Raw genomic sequence first — 23,492 nt, 5'->3', positions numbered from 1 at the left:
CTTGTAGGTACACATATTCAGGTCCTCGTAGATACAACATCCCCGGGGTTCATATCTAAGCAGATGGACCACCTACAGACCGTGATCGGGAGTAGTTAAGGAATAAATCACTATATATCTGTACTGTTGTTTCTGTAAATTTGCAATATTTCGTGTTATATATCACCACCTATACTGACATAATATAAAATAGGTCAATAACTACTCGACGATGACACGACTATATTTTCTCAACAGACTGAAGCGCCTTGAGTGAACACCAAAGACCAGTTGTACATGTTCATCTTATCTGCAGATCTTAGCCCTTACATATTCACAGACTGTTTCAATTTCCTTTCAGTCACATAACTTTAAGTCTTAAGTAGTCAACCCAGTAATGACTCAATTCGTATTTATCTGAAAAGAAATCAGTGATCTTGAATTCGAGGGTTTGGGGTACAGGACTGTAGCGCATACCAGGTGCTCAGGATCTTGTAAACAGTAGCGTGGTGTAGCCCTCGCTAGTTCCTATTGCTGCCCCAGGACGCACCTCCTCTTACCTCCTCCTCTGCTTTCCCCCGTTACCAGTCAGAAGGCGAGAAGTTGACAGATGGACGAATTGTTATGGGATTCCCTGGCAGCTTTCGGGAAAATGCTAAGATACGGCTCGTATCTCAAGTCAAAATCTGCCGCCGTCACAAACACCGGCTGCTGACAATCGGGTCTCTGGCATTCGTTCTTACTGAGCCAAGTGGACAGTCCCACAAAGCGCCGCTCGCCTTTGCATCCCTTCCTAAACTTTCTGGGAAGCTTCACTCTTCTCTGGGGACACCATTAGTCGGCTAGATTTGGGATCCTTGGGGTGATTCGCGGTTGGGAGTCGTGTGATGGTGGGGCCCCGTGTGTCGTGTGATGGTGGGACCCCGGTGTCGTGTGATGGTGGGACCCCGGTGTCGTGTGGTAGCGGATCCCCGTGTGTCATGTGATGGTGGGACCCCGGTGTCGTGTGATGGTGAGGAGCGGGAGGCAGGATCACTCACGTATAATTCTATGATGAACAGATCTTAACTAAACTTGGTCGAGATTCTTAAAAAAGATCCAGATTTAAATACTTTTCGTAGAGGGAAAACAACAACACGTGTGGTTAAGGTCATCCCAGAACCAGACCAATGACATCTTGGTCGTCATCTGTGTGTCGTGGTTTAAGGGAGATCTCTATGTGTTCCCTTACAGTACATCACAAGTTACAGTGGAAAATAAAATTAAATAAATCCGAGACCACGAAGACTTGACCACCTTGACCGCTTAAAGAGGTCATCCACGGTATTAAAGCCTCACCAATGTCTACTACGTGGAATAATAATTAATAATATAACACACTTCACGAGGCTGGTGCTGTAGTTCTCCCCTTGAGCCTAATGACAACCATACCCTGCTGTAATTACCGACCAGTCAGCTACGATTTGTGTCCATTTTCTGTGTTGTGATCAAGTTTTCTGGGATAATTTCCGCCCTGCGTGTGACCAACTAACAATATAAGTGGACAAAATTAGACCTTGAAATGAATCACAGGGCTATTTACACACCTATTTATCCCTTGTTTACCTCCAGTACCCACCTGGTGTCCCGCTCTCGACCACCGCCACCACCGCCCACCACCACTGCCCTCCATATGTTTTTCACACTTATTCCTAACTCTAATTACAGTTGGTTGTGGTGGTCGTCCTGGGCCTCTCACTACCACAGGGAAACATCACCTTCCTTTCCTCGGTGGCGGTAAACATCTTCGGTATTATTATAGTAGTCTAGTACCTTCAAAAACTAGAAACATGCCCAGAATACTTAGATAATTATATACAAGTAGTCTGAGCAATGGCAGAAATAGTTATATTGTTCAATTTACTAATATAAATTTTGGGGAGGAAGAATAAACATCCCAAAATATTTATAAAATATAAAGATAAATTTTAGAAATGAGGTGAATTTCTATATGGTAAAGTAATTATTAGTTATATTATAATTCTTGACTATTGGTTTAATGATCAGTTCATTTTATTTATTTTTTATTTTATTTTTATGAGTAAAAGATTCAAGAGGCGCAAGCCAGTAGTGAGGGAGCGAGGCGGTGTGTAATGTTGTACCTCTAAGGTGAGCTGCAACACTGACTGCAGGGAGACGTCAGCTGTAACAACATGCGGAGAACAACACAACAAAAATAAGACGAATAAACTGAGAGCAAGGGTCAACTCAAAGGTCTTTCATCGCCCGAGACAAAAGATGGGCCTTAACTCAAGGTCAATAGAACAAAATATATTTGCTGAAGTTATAAAATAGTCAAGATGCCTAGAGAGGATTACACAGGCCTGCACACCTGTAGTACACCCGCACGGACACCGTTTTCATCATCCTCCCATTCCCTTCGGCACGACAAAAAGGAATAAACAGGAATATAAGTTATGCTGTAATAACAGAGGTGGAGCTTGCAACGTTGGCGGACAATCTAGTGCAGTCTTGGTGCTGAGATCTATGCTAATTTCCCCCCTCAGGGACTCTGCTTGGTACGAGCTGACTCCCGAGGCCCCGCAGTGGCCTTTATTTAACAACAGATAAGCCCGGCGACCCACGAGCAGGGGGGGACGCTGGACCTGTGAGGGAGAGATTCACTAGTACCATGCTTTAATAATGGCAGATGGTGTGTGTGTGTGTGAGAGAGAGAGAGACAGGGAGGTTGAGGGGTGCTGAGAGAGAGGGAGGCTGCGCAGCGGACGTAGCGTGCTGGTACTAGCGGTGAGCTGCTATGTTAATTGCGCTACAGTTGCTAGCGGCGCTACACCGGCGGCCTCGCCCACAAAAACGCCATCAATTTCTCGGGCCAGTTTCTGCCACTTAGTTACGCGCAAGTTCCATTATTGTGCGTAATGAAGGTTGTAAGATGGGTAACTTACAGTGCCTGCCTCTTATTCCCGCCCAGTTTACAGGAAAAATAATTGGTTAATTTAAGGTTGTTGGTATAAAAATTACTAGTTATTTTTTATATGTTTTATACTCTATATAAATATGTACAAGCGGGAGAAGAGGAATGTAAAATATCTACTCGGCGCTGATGAAAGTGACAAACTGAAACATTTGGAAGAGTGAGAATAAAAAGTACAGCTGCTATAAGTGTGACCCGCTCTGCCCTGTTAGGCCTCCACAGCGGGCTAAGGGGCCACCACGTGGAACATATATCATTATTTTAATTCGATCCTGAAGCTCTGGCTGGTATACCTGGCATATACCTGAAGTGAGTGTATCAATAATAATAATAATAATAATAATAATAATAAAAATAATAATAATAATGATTAATATTATTATTATTATTAACAGTTCATTGAAAGAGCATAGCAGTCGGAAGGCTGAAAATATACAGTTACATAATTGGGAATGGGTGTCTTGACTGAAAAATAATATACAAGTAACATAAGTGATACAAATATGATATATAATAACAAAGTGGGGAGAAGGTCTTACTACAGGGCATTTCAACATAGTGACAGTGCAAATAGGTAGGACTAGCTGGGGGTGAACACACTGATTGTACAGTACACCCTGGAGTAACCCGGCTCTTGGTGGCAGCGACACTACCACTGGTCGAGTGAGCCATGACGCTATATTTTACTCTATACTTCCAAGTGTTCCTAATATGAGGCGAAGACTAACTGGATGTTGACACGTGTTCATAATTACTGTCTAATTGTCTACTGCAATAAAATATCACCTTATAGAATATCGTGTATGAGCGTCAGGCTGTCAGCATTTGAGTGTCAGGCTGTCAGCAGTTGAGTATCAGACTGTCAGCAGATCACGGAAGAAGATATTAAGGTTTTTTACGAGCATTAGCTCACCCGGGCACAGGTCATTTTATAATGACCCACATCAAGGCCGGGGGGGGGGGGAATATAATAAAATGATAATAAATAATTACTACTAATACTAATACAGGTGTACTAATAATAACATAATTAATAATAATAATATTAGTAAAATAAATTGCAATAAAATAAAATAAATAACAATTATAATAGAAAATATAAAAACTAATAAATAATAATAATAACAATAATAATAATAAAGAACCATAAAAGAATCAATATTAAGAAATGATATATGTACAGTATGTTGTGTTGTCAAAGTAAGAGAAACAATTGAGACCCTGCAATTGTGTGTAAATGAGACAGAAAGTCAGATCAGCAACCAGAGACTTGGTCACAATTTTCGTGATGTCATATAGCAGTATTATCCAAGAAGTGTCATCATTCGCGCCCAGCTTGATACAAGGAAATGTGATAGTTGTTTGTTCAGTTGGTTGTCCCGAACACAAGACATGAGTTATGTATTGTCACTTTAAAGCTAACATTTGTATATAATGACGTCAGGGATGAATGTATAGTAATGATTTCTTAACATGTTGAGAATGGTTACTGAAACAGCCACAACAGGTGAGGTAAACTAATGAAAACGACTACGGGAATACTTAACACTTCACTCGGGGCCACAAACCATCGAGGGAACTTTCGCTTTGATCTACATACCTGGCAGGGAGCTCCTACTGCTACAGGTGTTCAATGAAAGTCAACTTAGACCCTTGTATTATCCCTCAGTGTGGTAGTGGTGGTGAGGGGGAGACAGGGTGGTGGTGGTGAGGTAGAGAGGGAGAGAGGGTGGTGGTGAGGGAGAAAGGGAGACACCGGAGATGCACCTTCAGAACATACCTGAGGTTTACTCTAGCCTGGAGGAGGACAAGGTCCAAGCAGCCTCTGCCTCACCTCCCTCCACCACCACCCTGTCTCCCACACCATCACCCTGTCTCCTTCACCACCACCACCTTGTCTCCCTCACCACCACCACCACCACTGCCACACATTCACATTAAAGGTTGAACAACATATAACCACAACGACAAGAAATTAAGCAAAACTGTAAATACGAAGCTACATGAAATAATTTAACCTCACCTCACATATTAGCATCATCATGTAGTTGAAAGTTATACCAAAACCGTCAAGACACGAGACTGCACTGTAGGTAACACCACATAAACTCTTCGTCGGGTAAATCAGGGTTATAGTACAACGGGTGGTGGAGGCACAGCACCAATAAGCCTAGCTAGTGGGGCGGGTTGCTGCATTATATCAAGTTGCACTCTGCCACTACCTGGGTACCGCTACAGCCGGCACCCTTCACCTCCCTCTCACTAACGGACTCGCATCACAAAGGTCGACCGTCGTATAGTGCGTTTGTAATAAGAGCAGCATGGGGTTAAGGTTTCCACCAAGACATCAGTAACCCCCACCAACGGTAAGCTGAGAGGCCGTGATGCTTTACGGAGATTTCAAGCACGAAATAAATATCACTGAGTCTCATTTGCAATATTCATGGGTCGACCAAACCTCCGTAAGAGCCGTAATAATGGAAATGTTCCAACCGTACGTCACCCAGGTTAGTTCGCCCTCTGCCTGCCACGCTCCACCATGTTCCACTACTGTTGGGGACTGATGCACTACTGCTGGGGACTGAGACACTTTTGCTGAGGACTGAGACACTACTGCTGAGGACTGAGACACTACTGCTGAGGACTGAGACACTACTGCTGAGGACTGAGACATTAACAATACCCTGACGACTAATAACCTGCTCAACAGACACTATGCAGTATACTGCTGATATCCACCGACCCCAAAAGTATCTTTACGGAGATGTACGATGAATTTCATAGTAAACACTGCGACTCATGTTGTCTCGGTAGGGTTGTCAAAATCCTTTGTCTCACACAAAATTATAAAGATTTTTGGGGGAGTGTGTGTGTGTGTGTGTGCGCATTCCCGAACACTAGAAGTTATAACTCAAGCAAACTAGCGGATGGCAGCGAACAGCCAAGGTTACGAGACGCCAACTCTCGTCCCTTTCATGCAGTTTTGGAAAATTGAATAAACTATTAAGCGGTGTTCTTTCTGAGTGCTCGGGGCTCATTCTGAGTTAATAAATAACATGTTTATAATATTTCTCTACCGTGTTTATTAGTGATCCTTGTCTTACCACAGCCATACATCGCCTCTTCACCACGTAACCGAGGGTAGTGCCACAGATCACGGGCCCTTAGCCTAGTTGTGATGAGCAAACCGTGACTTTATCCCGCGGAAGATGTGCTTAGAGATCTCCATTAGCTGCGCGTCGCTTTGATGAAATGATCTGCCCAACACACACAAGTAATCTGACGCCAGCAGTGTTGCCTCCTCGTCCACGTCGCCAACACCATAAATATATTTAAATAACTATAATATACAACCAAGGAACGTGGCCAATCATCCCAAATATAGAGAGTAAAAATTATGGTCATAATCATCTCATTTGACGAAAAGATATTAAGAAGACAAGTTTAAGCTTCCACCAGATGAGATAGAGAAGTGAGGCTGTACTGCGTGTTACCCGGAAACAGTGTTGATGGCTGACTAACACGGAGTTTACCTGGAGACAATTCTGGGATTTTCCCCCTACGCCTGCACCTACGCATCATCCAGACTCTTACTACATCACCCTTTCTACCAGGTGGTGTTCCCAGAGACACACACTGAGGGTGTGGATGGTCAGGTACTTCCCCCCCTCCCCTCTTCCCTTACCTCACCCCCCCCCCTTCCCCGCCAAGTAACTTGAGGCTGGGCTGCGGTGGCTCCGGAAACCAACAGAGAGCCGCAGCCACCACTAGCCGCACCGCTGCCGCTCCCCTTACACGCCCGCACAGCCGCCCCTCTAGAATTTTGCGGCGGCGAGGTTAGAGGCTCTCATGGGAATCTGGCTCTCCTGCGGGTGTTCAGGATGTGTGTAGAGGATTATAAAGAATTTTCACACAGAAACGAAACACTTGAGACTAACCTTGGCAGGATACACTCTCGATGGCCAGGATGTGTCACTGCTCTCAGTACTGGGGGCTCTACCACACCTCACTACCTCTCTCATCTACTACTACTACTACTACTACGAGAGAGAGAGAGAGAGAGAGAGAGAGTGACGCAGCAGAGAGCCAGCCAGGGTTGGGTGGTACCTGCACCAATAACGCAGTTGTCATGACTGACTGGTATCAAGGCAACCATCTCTGATACCATCAATTAAAGAATGACCTGCAAAATGATTCCTTTATGCGACTTGGCTCCGTGTCGGGTCTCCGTGTCATGTGTGGAGGGGGGAGACCTCGTGGAGGCCAGCTAGGGTGGTGGAGGACGACACTATGCCCAGCAGAGGCGTCTTGACATGCACCCTAGGAATGATGGTGATGTTGTGTGAGAACAGTGGAGGTGAAGGTCCACGCTGATGGTGACGAGTGGTGATGGTGGTGATGGTGATGAGTCACGATGACGAGTGACGGTGGTGAGTAACAGTGGTGAAGGTAGTGCTGATAATGGGGGAGGGTGGTGATTGTGGTGAGTGATGGTGGAGGGCACAAGTGATGGTAGTGGCGCTACAAACTGGTCGTAGTCACTCTGCTACTCAGTGATTCCTCTGTTCCTCAGTGGCCGACTGTGTTGTCCTGGACAAGATAGAGTCAAAGGGAGCGAGTGAGAGGGAAGTTAGCCCCCAGCACTATCTTGTCTCTCAAGATTCTTCGTCTGATAATGTTGGACACTGCCTGAAATATTCCTGTTGTCCTGATAATACTTGGCTTGGCTGTTGGGTCAGGGTTGGGGCTGACGACTGTTGGGTCAGGGATGGGGCCCCACGACGACTGTTGGGTCAGGGGATGGGGCTGACATTTATTGGGTCAGGGATGGAGCTGACGGCTGTTAGATTGGGTTGGGGCTGACGGCTGTTGGGCCAGGGATGGGAGCTGATGACTGTTGGGTAGGAGTTAAGACTGACGGCTGTTGGGCCAGGAAAGGGATGGGGCTGTGGCGCTGTTGGGCCAGGGTTGGGGCAGCAGCTGTTGGGCCAGAATTTGGAACTGACGGCTCTTTGGGCCAGGGATTGGGAACTGACGGCTGTTGGGCCGGGGTTGGGCTAAGCTGGCTGGCTGTTGGGCCAGGGTTGGGGCCTTTGACGGCTGTTGGAGCCCAGGGATGGGGCTGACAGCTGTTGGGCCAGGATAGAGGTGACAGCTGTTGGGTGGGGTTGGGGCTGACGGCTGTTGGGCCAGGAGTTGGGGCTGACGGCTGTTGGGCCAGGGTTTGGGGCTGACTGTTGGGCCAGGGGTTAGAACTGACAGCTGTTGGGTCCGCGGGAGGTTACAGGGCTGACAGCTGTTGGGCCAGGATAGGGGTTGACGGCTGTTGGGCCAGGGGATGGGATTGACGGCTGTTGGGCCAGGGAGTTGGGGCTGACAGCTGTTGGGCCAGGGGATAAAGGCTGTGGCGCTGTTAGGCCAGGGTTACTGGGGAGTTCGCCATGGGGAGGTCGCTCATCAACACGGAAACATAGCTTCCTGGACCACCAAGAGGAGGCACTGAGACTGAGGTAGAAAAGACCTTTACAGTTGATCTCGTGATTGGCCTTCCTTCCCTTAACCAGACTGGGGACCACAGCAGCCATAAGGACAAAGCCTCTTAATGTCACCGAGGTTGTCCTTGGCTCCGCTCTTAAGTTAGCGCTAAACTCGGGATTGAGAACAATGGTACTCAGAGCGCCCCACGTGATACTGATTGTGGCGGCTGAGAAAGGCTTGTGTCGGCCACAATGACGGCGTGTCCACCACCTCTTTTCAGCCACCACCTTTCTCTCCGCCTGCACGGTTGCCATTGTCTGTTGTCTTCAAGTTCTTTTCGAGACCATCCAGCCTCCGGGAATCGTAAACACCTAGTGATAACTGCACAGGTGAAGTACCTGTCCACTTTCCGGAACACCTTCACGAGGACCACCATCACCATCGTCCTTGTCTGTGACTTTCAGAGCTGAAGAATCTTGGGAGTACCTGTCAGGTATCTGCTCAATGATCGCAGCGTAGATTACGTAGGGCGGGTTTGGAGGACCCTATCGCAGACCCACGGCCTAACACGGTCATTACTTCCTGGGCTCTGACCATCCAGCCCTTTGTTTTATATTATCCTCATGGTTGCCTGTCGAGTCTCACGTGACCACCGTAATGATAAGTTGACAATATCACTCGGGGAGGGTGTTGGGCCACAGCATGGCCGGGTTCGTGTGCTGCTCTCATCCGAATGGTAAGATCGGCAATGCCTCCTATTATTTATAGAACACACTTCACCCTGTACCAGGCCAGCGTCACACCGCCCCCTCACTGCTACTATGTTCTCGTGGTGTAGTTGAGTGCCTTCTATTGACCTTGGATGTGAGGGACTTGGTCAACACTCCTGCCAGTCTCCTTTATTCTAATCCCTCCATCTTGTCGCAAATAAAATAATCATACAAAAATATTTCGGTAACCAATAAATTCGCGTATAAATAAAGTGTTTCTGGGTAATATATCATCACCTGAGTTAGAGAAGGAGCGAGAATGAATATCAGTTTCGGTGTTGTATAAAATTGTATCCTTCCTGCCACCAAACCTACGCCACCACCCATACCAGTGGTGCTGTACCGTTCTTAAGTGATGGGGTACTTAATTTCACAGTGTAGATGGTACTAATGCAGTACTGACCACACTGCCACCTTGAGTAATGTAAGAGAGGTTCAGCCTTCAGTGTGCTATATCCGCACTGCTCCTACAGGGAACACTTTCACAGACGTATACCGGACGCAACAGGGATCAAGCAGCCAAGACAAAGCTTTGGTGATTTCATACGTAATAAGCAGTTGTTAATATAGAACTGGATATACAGGCAGTAAAGCGAGGAAAACAACAGCTTGGTGTAACACTCTACGCGATGTTTAGTACAGCTTCACCCTGGGTTGTGTTGTCTACTGGAGGCAAGACGCTCGCCCCAGCAAACCCTTCAGGGACAACACATTTATCTTCTATACAGTTATTAATTATCTCAGACGCCGGGGACAGATCAAAGACAAGATACACACACACAAAAAAAAAACACACACACACACACACAAACAAACACACGAGAGTGTTGGTGAAGTGGAGTGTTGGTATAACAGCGTTGTGTGGTGGAGCATCGGTAAGGGTGATGGTGGTAGGGTTTAATTACAACAAGAGAGTCGTCCACGGTGAGAGGTGACACACAGTGACTCCCATGTCTGTCGTGTGAGCTCACACACATGCATGCACATCCAGGCATAACTACATCCAGTCACATGTACACAGTCATGTAGCCGTCTCTCTCTTTTAAACACACACACACACACGCGCGTGCGTAGAATAGCGGGTCATCAACCACTTTTTCTCCACCATCTACCACCCCTACACTCCCCCACCACCACCACAGTACCTCCGGTATCTCAGTCTCAACACGCAGGCCCTATACAGCCGGGCCGGATTCTTCAATATTAGTAATTTAATGTTTCTCAGTGAGAATCACCCTTTCGTGCAGCGACTCAATATCGGCGTGCTAAATGGCGTCAACATTGCAGGAAGATTGAAGCCACTGTGTAGATGAAATTAGCTCACGATGCTGTATATATACCCGAAGTTGAGGCCAGAGTGTGCTGATAGTCTCCCAGCTGAGGAGAGAAACGTGTTTGTGCGTTAACTTGAGAGACGAGAAGGGAAGGAGTGCAGGTGGTACTGGGGGCAGGACTACTACCTGTGCCGGGATGATGGATGCTGCCTCCACCCCCAGGCACCGGGAGATGCTCAACATTTCGTCCCTCATCTCCTAGCCTTATTGCCTCACCGGAAGTGACGTAGTCGTCAAGATGGCGCACGGTAACAACATATATAAATACTGACACCAGTCGAGTGTTTGATGCTGTGATAACTTCCACACTATATTACACTGTACAGTATATTTCAGGTGATAATGGAGGAGGTGGCATGAGTGTCTGGTCCTCCTGGAGGTGCAGTGAGGACCATCCACCTTCAGACCTGAGATGACCGGTGGGGTGACACTGAACAACGCCCTTCTTATATCTGACTCAAGCTGTACCATCGACATCCCTACAGTTCAGATAGTAGACTGTGGTGGCGTGGAAGGTGTAACGTCAGTACCATCATACGTCCTACATCGTGCTGACCAATCCCATCTCACCCGGAAGATCCATTGTTCTTCTGGGGATGAGTCTGTGGCCTCCTCCCGGGCTATGCAGCTCTACGTGTAAAAACTCGGCTCAATCTAAAGTTTTATGGTGGAACCTAAACGACGCCCTCAAGGAAGACAAAAGACAATCATTTCCTTCGTTTTCTTACTCCGGGTGCATTTGGCGGAGAGAGAGAGAGAGAGAGAGAGAGAGAGAGAGAGAGAGAGAGAGAGAGAGAGAGAGAGAGAGAGAGAGAGAGAGAGAGAGAGAGAGAGAGAGAGAGAGAGAGAGAGAGAGAGAGAGAGAGAGAGAGAGAGAGAGAGAGAGAGAGCCAGAGAGAGAGAGAGAGAGAGAGAGAGCCAGAGAGAGAGAGAGAGAGAGAGAGAGAGAGAGAGAGAGAGAGAGACCAGATGAGGTAAACGAGATAAAGAGGGAAGGGTGAAAGGGAAATGACAGTAAGAGAGAGAGGATGTGCAGAAGAGAAAGATAGGCAGCAGGGAGATAGACAGAGTGAGGGAACCGCTACAGCAGCAGACGCCATAAAAGGAAAATAGATAATTAGAGCCAAGTAGTTTACGATAGGAATCACGAGACTCGTAATTACAGGAAGGCGACAGAGGAGGAGGAGGAGGAGGAGGAGGAGACTATAGTTCAGATTCTCCACAGCGCACCCTCACAGCCGCTGGGTCTCCTCGGCCACACCCTCACAGCCGCTGGGTCCCCTCGGCCACACCCTCACAGCCACTGGTTCCCCGCCCACACCCTCACCGCTGGTCCCCCGCCCACACCCTCCCACAGCCGCTGGGTCTCCTCGGCCACCTCACAGCCGCTGGGTCCCCTCGGCCACACCCTCACAGCCCGCTGGGTCTCTCGGCCACACCCTCTCACGGCCGCTGGGTCACGGCCACACCACTCCTACAGGCGCTGGTACCCCCCGGCCCACACCCTCACAGCCGCTGGGTCCCTCGGCCACACCCTCACAGCCGCTGGTCCCCCCCCCCCACAGCTGCTCTACACCAAAGCTCCTCCATTCATAACTTGACTCGCCTAGAGATGGATGGCGGAGGTCAGGTCGTCCAGGTTCTTTTCACTGCCCCGGAACCTCCCTGGGGGGATCATAGACTCAAAGAGACTATAGAGTCTCTGCACAAAGCTTCAAATTCCCGAATCATTACCCGCTAGTCCCCAGAGTCATCAGTCATATGCAGATGACTGGCGACGACCTGGCGCTTGTGTCGGGAGTCTCTGGTACTCAACAAGAAGAAGCAGGAGACCCCCAGAGTAATTTAACCCTGGACATAATGAACACCAGGACCGCGTTATCCAGTACCTTCCTGAAGTGAAGAAGTATTGGCCTAGGTCGGCGAGCTGACGCGGACACAAACTTTACACAGTCCGTTACCTGAAAAGTCGAGAAGCAGGACTGACCATAAGACTTTGTATCAGCACCAACAACCAGTCATTTCGGTCAATAACGCCAAATGATAAACATGGGTTTACACCACAATTACGACCCTAAATCAACTTTCCTAACCTGCCTTGCGGGTGTCACCAGAAATGCAGTTAAAAAGTAGCTCTGGTAATCTTGGTCGAGACTCGCCTAAAGGGTTACCTGTCGTACCTCCGCGGGCTCAAGTCATTCGGAATCAAGGCTGTAATTGCTCTGTTTTGACCCGAGCAAATAGCAACCGAGCTGAATTTTCGTTCTAGAAGCAAAACATTTCGCTCACGACGCAGCCTTGCAAGAATGGTCCCTTGGACGCTACAGTTTGAAACTCTGGCGAAGACTTCTAGGCGATGCTAAAACACTGAGATGGGCTGAGGTAAAGGATGCCGGGTTCTTTATTTTTAGAAATTGCGGATATAAACATAGATTGTTTGACACTCAACAACTGTAGGAGCTTCAGCTTTATACCAAGTTACTCCGTGATTTTCCCCCTAGTGGTTCATCAGAGTTAACAGCACCAGCGAGGCTCTAACCAACAAAACCAAGAAAATAAACCAAAACAGCACCAAGATGTTGCCCGAAACCCAAGGTTGAGAAATTGGTGTTACAACGATAATAATGATTCCCGCGCATCCCTTCCTCTGCTGGTTGTTCTCGGGGCCCCAGCTACCGGGCTCTTGTGGTCGCCGAGGTCAACAACTTGCCCGCAAAATTACCCCACTCCTGCTGCTGCTGACGGAGACGCTCGCTCGACCTACGCGGGTTCCTATTCACGACGATGTAGTTGTGATAGGACTAGCCGCAGTGTTACAGCGATGGCATTCTAGCTTGACTGATGCGAGGGGGAAGCTTTCGGACTAACACCAACTAGCAGCAGCTAGCACACTCCTAACATATTACATAAGTACATAAGAATGGAGGAAACTGCCCCGGGCCTATTGGCCCATACTGGGCAGACCCATTTACACCCAACCCCTATTGCTCACATATCCATCCAATCTGTGTTTGAAGCTATCCTGCGTATTCGAGTTAATGATGATATACAGGTACGGTAAGGAAGCCTTTGCCTGAGGAGGTTCGGAGGCATTTCCCATCCCCGCATCTGCACTTAAAGTCGAGCTTCTCGTGGGGCGACTCAATGATCAATCAGGCTGTGAGGACCCTCGTGCGGGTTACAACACTTTAAGAATATCAAGATCACTGCGGAGTCGAGACGAGGAAGTCAGCCATTGGAATTATTTTGTTTTAGAATAACAGATTAAAATAATATACTGAGATAAGTTGTACTGCCCTGTGTTAACGTTGTAGATGGTGTCATGACAGACTGACCTGACCTTCCCAGCACACCCTAGTGACCTCCATCAGGGGTCTTCTTAGGATACCGCATGGCCACACAAGTACCTATGGTACTTAAAGTAGTGTATTACTAGTACGGGCCGGGAAGGGCGTGTAGATAACGAACAAGGGTGTGGATGGAGGGATGTGGCCTAGGGGGATGGTTGGAGGAGGTGTGGTTAGAATAGGTGTTTCCTGGAGGGCATGGTTGGAGGTGTGGCTTGAGAGATTTAGTTAGAAGTATGACAGACGGGGCCATGGCTGGGCTTGTGGGACAGATTAGACACTCAAACGTATTTCAACCGACGATTAACACCCTAACGGTACTACCTGGGGGATGATTAGGCTAGGTTGAAGTGTTTAATCATTAGACGCTATAAACTGTGTAGGTGATCCACTAAATTTAGCCAAAGTCCATTTCTTAAAACGAATTATCATCAGTAGAAAAAATAAGTAAACAACAGTAAGAAAGATGTTGCTTCTGTACGTCTCGGCATCAACCAAGACGAAAAATAGAGGCCATGATTTTCTTGAGAGGGACCGGATGTGACTCGTGAACCGATGAATGAGACAAACTACGGTTAGAGGTGGAGGGGCTACCCGGGTGAGAGGTGGAGGGACTACCCGGGGTGAGGTGGGGAGGGCTACCCGGGTGAGGTGGGGAGGGCTACACGGGGTGAGGTGGTGAGGGCTACACGGGGTGAGAGGTGGTGAGGGCTACACGGGGTGAGAGGTGGAGAGGGCTACACGGGGTGAGAGGTGGAGAGGGCTAAACGGGGTGAGAGGTGGAGGGGACGGATGTAAACTAGGGTAAATATATCAGAATTTGTGTTACTGAGGACTGTGGTGAGTGTTGTGTTGCAGGCTGTGTCTAGTGCTTCACCTCACCAAACCTACGTAAGCTCCCTCGCCTGCATATGGTATACAGTAAATACCCACTTTTACCGTTGAGGAAGTGAGGGTGGTAGAGTGCAGTGCCTTGTGTACCTACCGCTACGTATTAGCTGAAATACATCCGCACTGCCACTCGCGAGCCATTAGGCCTATGGGAGCCACTCAATAAGGACGCCTCAGAGGCTACTGAATAATAAGTAATGGATAGGTGAGGGAAGGAGTAAACCTTTAAATTGTATTTATAATAAGCCTAATAATTTAAGGGCATATTTTAGCTTAAACTATAATTGACAATGAACAACACAGTGGGCACATCATCTTCACTAAACATCTCTTGAAACACTTGACGGCGGGTACAGGGACTCGGACTAGGCAGGGAGACACAAGCTGTCTGACACGTCCTATGAAAGTAAATAAAGGCAGCGGGAGGAGTCTAGACCGGAGCCCCGACTGTAACTCCGGGCTCTGTGGTGTGAGAGTTACCAGTGATACATACAGTGCCGCTGTAACTGTCTACTGCGTCACTACACACCCAAGATAACATTATATTATTATATCTTCGACCATTAAAACAAACATAATTAACATGTATATATATATATATATATATATGGAATTATGTATCTCAACATCAAGAGTACCCTGTAGTGTACGAGACACACAGCATCACAGCATTTGTCTGTGCGTCAACATTAAGCGGGTCACTTGCTAAATGCCGCATAGCGTCAATGATTATAAGAGATCCCGCTCCGGGAGAAGTGTTGGAGTAGAGGGACGGCCGAGCGATGACAGAACAACCAGAATGAACTTATCAACAGGAGAACCCGTCTGTAAGGCAGTGAGGAGAGAGGAGGACCAAGCTGGAGAAGCAGTGGTGGGAGGTGGAGCGCCGCGGGCTCCTTAGCAGGCAGGTCGTTCCGCCTAGAGCCAGGATACTGCTGCAAAAACTTGCGTTACGTGCTCAGAAATATTCTAGTTAAGTCAAAACTCAGCTAGAGCAAACAACTCGCTCACTGGGTACACCGCCACTGCCAAGTCTAAGACATTTAATAGAATCTAAGAGCGCGACCAACGTCAGTGTTCAGGATGATGCCGGACTACACGACTGGACGTGGAAGTAATTTTTTTGTATAATTTATGTCGTTACGATCCCAGGCAGCATTTACTGTAGTGCTCGGTGCCCGCTGAGAGATTATAACAAGCTTTTATTTGTCCCCGGGTATGTGTTGTGTTGAGGCTGAACCATTCATCCAACTACTCCCAAACATCCGGCAGCGAGTACAAGCTCCACTCTTTATCTCCTCACACATAACTGCTCTCTTAAGGGCAAACAACCCAATACTATGCAGATGAACCAATCCTCTATATATACCTGTCCTTGTGACGGTTTCTGTCATTAGAAGTGTAATTTACAATGTCAGACAACTATTTCCTAGTCACAATACGAAGATCATATATACAGTACACCTAAACGAGTGGGATGTGTGCAGCACTAAGTCAAAGTGCACAATATCCAGTAGCAGGGATGACGCTGCACAAATTAACATAAGCTTGACAGCATCATCATCCCATCAGTAAGATTTCTGGTAAAACTGAATCAATTAAACTCGGGCTCATATACAGAGGCAAACCCTTAATTACGATGAGCAGCTAGCAACCTTTTACGTAAGTCTTGTGTGGGTGCGCAGGGTGTGGTGCGGGTATACTGTGGTGAGCACATGCTGTTTCAGCAGGAGTAAAAATGAAAATTCATTTATTTCAGTTCTTAGTTTATACTATATGAATGCATGTATGTAATATATACAGTGCATTAAAAAAAATAGAAAAATGACCACAAAATAGCATTCATCACATTATAGTGATATTTGACAAATCAACAATTCTTCTAAGTATATTTTATATAACTTTTTATATATTTTCAACTCATCATTAAACATTTTTCTTGGTTAAAAAATAGTGTCGCAAAAATATAGAATAAATGTCCCCCTTTTTGGAAATGTCCCCCTTATCATAGCCGAACTTAGAAAACCAGTGGATTGTTGTGACTCAGTGATGCTAAATTGCTAATGGTAGTTTTATGACAAGTATTCGATCAATTATTGAGAAAAAACCATTAACTTATGATATATTTGTGTTATGCATAATGTACACAACGAGTCGCCTTGAGGATACAACTGTGATCACCACCACACAAACACAGCCTCGCAATTTTCTGTAAACATTCACGAGAGCTCCACCGAAGGTCATACATAAATACTGCAGGGATCATAGAGCAGCCTGAAGGAGCGTCAGTAGAACAGTATACAGCAGGACCCTAGATGGCAGAAGAACCCAAGTTTAAATACAGAAGAAAACAATTTGCTGGGGATGTAGTTTCTGGGTAAGGACTTTGTTTCTTTTAAGTAACGAAATGTTTATAGGTTATTTGAGGTTAAGGTAGCAAAGGTTCGTTCCGTTTGACTGGGTTAGGTAAGGGAGGCCGGTAGTTGTGTCTGACCTCTAACACTACATCCCGCCAAGACTCGACCAGCCGTATTACATTAACATGCTACCAGTATATTCTCCCTGTTACAAGACGTTCATTCATGTGAGAGCATTACAACACGCGTAATAGTAATATCAATATGCAGATGGTCGCCTAGACACTCCTGGTCGAGCCCTGCCTGCCGTGTAGTGACAGTATAAGACAGTTTAACCCATTCACTACGAGGGTGACACTTTTAATATTTTATTTGGCTAACGCCAGACGACTTTAATCAGCTCGGAGGCGGCCCCGTATACAAGGGGTTAAAGTCTACTACAATGATTGAATTCCTCAGAAAATGTTCACTGAAACTTTGACCTAACAAACTTATGGGATTTTGTCAAATTGGAAATTATTAGGAGGGATTTTCTCTGGCGGAACTTGTTCCGAGGGGAATTGTTTAGATGGAATTTCTACATTATAAAACCTGTAGAGGGATTTTGTGTATTTACATTGGTAGTAGACGAGTGTTGTTTTATGAGAAAGTAACGTACAAACACACACGTCTTTCTCGATTATGAAACTGACCATTTTGAGAATATTCAAAATGGTCGAAGTTTAGATTTATCATCTTCTAATTACCGGGTTTTGTACAACACCAATTAGTGAGAGTGAAGTTAACAAACATAAAAATCAAGCGTCGATACGTTAGGCCGCAGACGATTCACGCCGTAACCTCCCCATGAAGGCAAGATCTCGTGGAACACACAGGTAAAGCGTGGCGGAGGACGAGTGTGGCTGGTACACTGTATGGAGGAAAGAGGATGTGGTAAAGAGACCTGTGAGTTGGTCTGGCCAGCTGCGAGAACAATGAACAAAACACTAACAAGAAACAACGAAAAACGAATTCTGTCAGAAAAAAAATAATGAACTTTGAAAGAGACACAGCGATGATAATAATACATTTGTTAGTTGTTCTTTTTTAACATTTACTTCGGTCTGGGGCGCTGGAGTGGAAGGTCCAGGAAGGTGGTGCCGATCCCTTGTTCCGGGGCCTCCACGCCTCGTTGACCGACAATGATTTCTTTTTTTACACCAAATGACGAGTATTCTCCGAGAGGACTGCACGACCACCGAGTCACTCAGCCACTTAAGAAAACGAGGATGTACTCGGACACAAGCCAACCACCACGATCACACGTCGGTCACTATCCTATCATAGAATTTTCCCATGGACAAAATTCTACCCGCAAAATAATGGCGGAGAACTGATTTACACATATAATTAATATTTTTTTTTACATATCCCTGTAGGCGTGTTTACTCGTGAGCAAAGATCCCAAACTGCTGAACATAAGAACATAATAATGGAGGAAACTGCAGCTAGCCCTTTGGCCCATACTGGGCAGTCCCGTTTACATCCAACCCCTATTGCTCATGGTATCGAGGGGAAAGTTTTAAATTGGATAAAATCATGGCTCACCGATAGAAAACAAAGGGTCAGCGTAGATGGTATTAAATCTAATTGGGGCTGTGTAACCAGTGGGGTTCCCCAGGGGTCAGTACTGGGCCCATTCTTGTTCATAATCTACATAAACGATCTAGATACTGGGATCAGCAGTGGCATAAGCAAGTTTGCGGATGACACCAAAATAGGGCAACAGATTAATTCAGGGCAGGATGCAAATGCCCTACAGAAGGACTTAAATAAACTGCAGGAGTGGTTAGGAAAATGGCAAATGAAATTCAAAACCAGTAAGTGCAGCGTACTGAATATTGGAAGAACAAATACTGTGAACGTATACAGCCTTAACAACATCGAACTAGAGAAGTCGACTTGTGAAAGAGACCTAGGGGTACTTGTAAGCCCGGGCCTACGGCCTAGAAAACAGTGCGTTAATGTTCGAAATAGGCAAAAAGGGTATTAAGTTTTATATCTAAAAGTGTAAGCAATAAGAATGCGGGGGTCATATTGCAATTATACCTTGCGCTAGTCAGGCCGCACCTCGATTATGCCGTTCAGTTCTGGTGCCCTTTTTATAGAATGGATATCAATTCACTGGTGTCGGTGCAGCGAAGAATGACGAAAATGATTCCGGGACTTAGACACCTTCCATATCAAGATAGGTTAAAGAAACTAAACTTGCATTCCCTAGAAAGACGAAGAGCGCGGGGAGATTTGAAAGAAGTATTTAAGTGGGTGAAAGGAATCAATAAAGGGGATATAGATAAAGTTCTTATAATATCCGAGCAGGATAGGACTGGTAGCAACGGATTTAAATTGGATAAGTTTAGGTTTACATAAGAACATAAGAATGGAGGAAACTGCAGCGGGCCTATTGGCCCATACTGGGCAGTCCCATTTACACCCAGCCCCTATTGCTCATATATCCATCCAACCTAAGTTGAAACTATCCAGGGAGATAGGAAGGAACTGGTTCACAAATAGGGTGGTGGACGATTGGAACAAGCTTAGCAACTTTGTAATAAGTGCTGGGACGCTGGAAAGTTTTAAAAGGAGGCTAGATAGATTCATGGACGATAGAGAGTGGTTGTAACTCCCAACAGGAGCTGCCATGCACAGGCCAACAGGTCTATTGCAGACTCCTTATTTTCTTATGTTCTTATATCCGTCCAACCTATGTTTAAAGCTATCCAGCGTATTCGAGTTAATGATGATGTTTGGTAACTTGTTCCACTCAACCACTACTCTATTTCCAAACCAATGTGGTGGAAAACTGAAGACGAATCTGAACTAGATCTATCGCATCACACTTGTGTTTTGGTGTTCATGTTGGCAATAATCACGTCATTGGGTCATTTAATCAACCAAACTTAGGATAGTTAAGTTTAACTAGCCTATTTGTTGCTGCAACAAGCGTCTGTCAACAACAACAAAGCGTAAATACCGCCCTTCATAATAGAGATTTATCGTGATAATATTAAACTTGATTATTGTTCTGTTCTCTCAATAACTTTGACTGCAGTGTATTCAAATAAACAGATGATTGAACGTAGTGTACTCTTAAATGGTTAATGTGACAGACGACACTTAGTATGAGGTGTGGTGGTCACGGATATGTTTGTTGTGATTTTTAGAATGCAAATCCGGCGGTAAAAACCCGGATGTAATCTGATGCGAAAGAGTAGATATTATTCTAACGAATAAGCGCCACTGTCACTTCAATAATGATTCCTCCTAGAGCCTGAGGGGACAGATAAAACAAACTAACTATCCCTAACTTAAGTTATCTTTGAGATTATTTTGGGGGAAGTTAACTTTGATTTACTGTATATTATCTGCCGTAATTAATGGTTTAACGTCACAGTTTTTATGGATATCGCTGTTGACAAGAACGTGACGCATAGTAGACACACTGTTATTTTCACAAGTTTCTTCTCGTCTTTTATAAAATATTTACCAAGTCTTAGTAGCCTGTTAAGGTTGGGTCTAGATGTATTTTATTTAACAGCCCGAGGAGTCAATTGAGGGCGGGGAGTTGTGTGGGCGGTCAAGCACCAATAACACACCCGTAATTTTAAACAGCAACAATCATACTAGACAAGTTTATGGTATAATGCATCTTGCTTCACTACAGCGTGACTTCAGTTTTTACTTTTAAAACGAAGGCAACAATGAAGAAAGCCTGAGTGGTCTAAAAGTTGTTTATAAACTCTTGAGATCCTCCGTCGTCAGTGAGTGAACTAGTTAGGTTTACAACACTTGTCATTCTCCTCTGAATTCTTTCCAAAGATTCTATATCCATTCTGTAATACGGTGATCTGAATTGAACCGAGTAATCAAAGTGGTCTCACAAGCTCAAAACATAGTTTTAGGATGACCTCGCTAGTAATGTAACTAACACTCCAACTTATCATTACTCCTAAATCTTTCTCGCAGTCGGATTTCTCAATAACATCGTTGTTCATCTGGTTTCCCTGTTTACATCTCCTATACTGAGTACTTCACGTAAGGTCATGCACCCACTGCCTGTTATTAAGGAAAATAAACTTAATTATTATCACAATACTCACTTCAAGGCCCTGGACGACTTCCTGGCAGACTGAGGCTGGGAGACTCTCCTCGAGCGCCACCACCACACCCTCGTAGCCGTTGTCTTGGAGGACCACTGTAGAGGAGGAGGCGAGGCCCAGCAGCACCACACACCACGCTACACTCCACCTACAACTTGTGTTCGCCATTGTGAGTGTATTTGTCATAAGTCACTGTACATATATCTAGACTGTCATTTCTCAGACACTTAAACACGTAATCGATAATTGTTGATTGTTTCAGCTCATGTGAGTAAATTCTGGAGGATCTTAAAATAGTCCTTCAATGTATAGCGGGCTGGCCCCGTTAACCAGTGGTGGTCGACGGTGCGGTTCACTCTACACACTTCCTACAGTCACTAACCGCACAACCACCGCTAACTAGGCGGACACACACTAGCTGCTTCGTCTTACTATAATCTACTCTAAGAAAGTTTGTTGATCCTTCGTTTTGTCTAAGTATAAGACGGGGATTGTCGAGCGGTTCTCTCAATCCTTCACTGCCGATGTTTCTTAAATCAGAAATACTGAGCGAGTCTTGTCCTTCTCTCAGTGTACTTCACACACACACACACACAGTTCACCCAGTCACTCGGGCAGCCGACACGGGTGAGACACCCACTCGCTCTGCAGGCACCAGCCAAACTGAGATCTTGAGAGAAGAAGTTAGAGAACCCGTAAGGGGGATGCCGGGGGTTGGTCACTCGTCTGGAACACCCAACCACCGCGTAGAAAACGGAGGCTGGTTGAGGCTGAGTGCAGTCCCCCGGAGCCAGACGTACGACCATTTACAGGTATATATTACTGAGTAAATAACTACCAGTTGTTGAAGGTAAGTTTAAAAGTTCATCAACTATTGGAAGTAGTTATTTTATTAATAGTGAAAACAACAACAAGTTGATACTTAATACAACATACAGTTACCCTTAGGTACAACATATATTGTGACTTACAACTTAATATGGGAACAACAGAACTCCTTCGTGTAGAACTCAATATAATCTTATTGTATCACTATACATATATTCGTTCAATAAAACTTGCGTCGTCAAAAGTTCGTGTAGGGTTGGAGAAGTTCGACTTAGCGAGGTTAACTAGCGACGTAAACACGTTACCCCCACCAAAACCCCCCCACAACAACCCCGTCACTTCTCCGTCACCCACACCCATCACCCCTACCCTCACCCTCTCTCGGTCACCCCCTCCCCCATCATAACCTCGTCCCTATCACCCCCTTCCCGTAACCTCCCCTCACTCACCCCCACCATTATCCCGTCCCTGTCACTCTACCATTACCCCCTCCTCGTCACCCCACCCTTATTCTTTTCCCCATCACCCCACCATTACCCCGTCCCAATCATCCCACACCATTACCCTCTTCCCATCACACCACACCATCTCCCTTTCCCCTCCTCCTCCTCCCCCATCAACACTTCCCTTGGGCGATGAAAGAGAGAGGGGGGGGGGGAGGAAGGGATGTTGTATTACCTGCTATAAGGGCATATGTCAGTTGGCTTTAAGATATATGAAGGGAGTTACTTACGGCCCTGATTAAGTGGAGGGTATAATAATGACGGTCGTAAGGGCGTTTATACACCTCACTTTAACAGCGTTACTTTGAGCCTTGGGTTATAATTACATAGACGTTATACAGCGGGGTAGAACTTGGGGAGGTTTGTGACGATTTGGGGTCTAGTATGGTCTTTGGAAGGGTAGGGGAGGGGGGGATTTAAAACACTGGGGGGCAGAGTTGAGATGTGGGTGATTTAGAGGAGAGGACCTATGGCCGCTCTGCTCTGGTCTACTTACTTCTAGTGTTACCTGGTTCACGTCTCCAAGTATACCTTCACCTAATCATTAACCACCCTGACGCTAACCTAATCATTAACCACCTAAATGCTAACTTGACCTAACTTAAAAATTAACCATGCTAACACTAACCTGACCTACCACCATCCTTCAAATGTCTCTCGTACTGGCTGTCTCATCCCCCAGATCTCTCAACGCCCTCAAACGTGATTACAGTCAACTGGTGTCTGAAGGCAGATATAAATATTTCTGTATACTGAGGAAGTGGTTGGGCTGAGGCTACTATGAACGTATGAATGGAGGAACCAGCCAAACTCTGCCTCTCAGGAGGGAATTGAGCTCTGACACGAGTGGTTCATCTTTATGAACAAAATAAGTTAAGATAGAGATTCCTCG

General features: G+C 46.0%; 1 protein-coding gene across 1 annotated transcript in view; it reads right to left on the bottom strand.

Moving 5' to 3' along the window:
* LOC121860903 (calcium-activated chloride channel regulator 1-like) overlaps positions 1–21,969 on the bottom strand; it is a 53,810-nt gene extending 31,841 nt beyond the window's left edge. Inside the window, exon 1 of the mRNA XM_042358271.1 lies at positions 21,270–21,969. Within this exon, the coding sequence (XP_042214205.1) occupies positions 21,270–21,455 (186 nt within the window). The 5' untranslated portion in view covers positions 21,456–21,969. The remainder of the gene's footprint in view (positions 1–21,269) is intronic.
* Between the last annotated feature and the right edge of the window lie 1,523 nt (positions 21,970–23,492).

The sequence above is a fragment of the Homarus americanus genome, unplaced genomic scaffold, assembly GCF_018991925.1.
Source record: "Homarus americanus isolate GMGI-L3 unplaced genomic scaffold, GMGI_Hamer_2.0 scaffold52806, whole genome shotgun sequence".
NCBI classification, from domain to species: domain Eukaryota; kingdom Metazoa; phylum Arthropoda; class Malacostraca; order Decapoda; family Nephropidae; genus Homarus; species Homarus americanus.
Note: the sequence above shows the minus strand (reverse complement) of the source record. Positions and strands in the feature narration are given on the sequence as shown.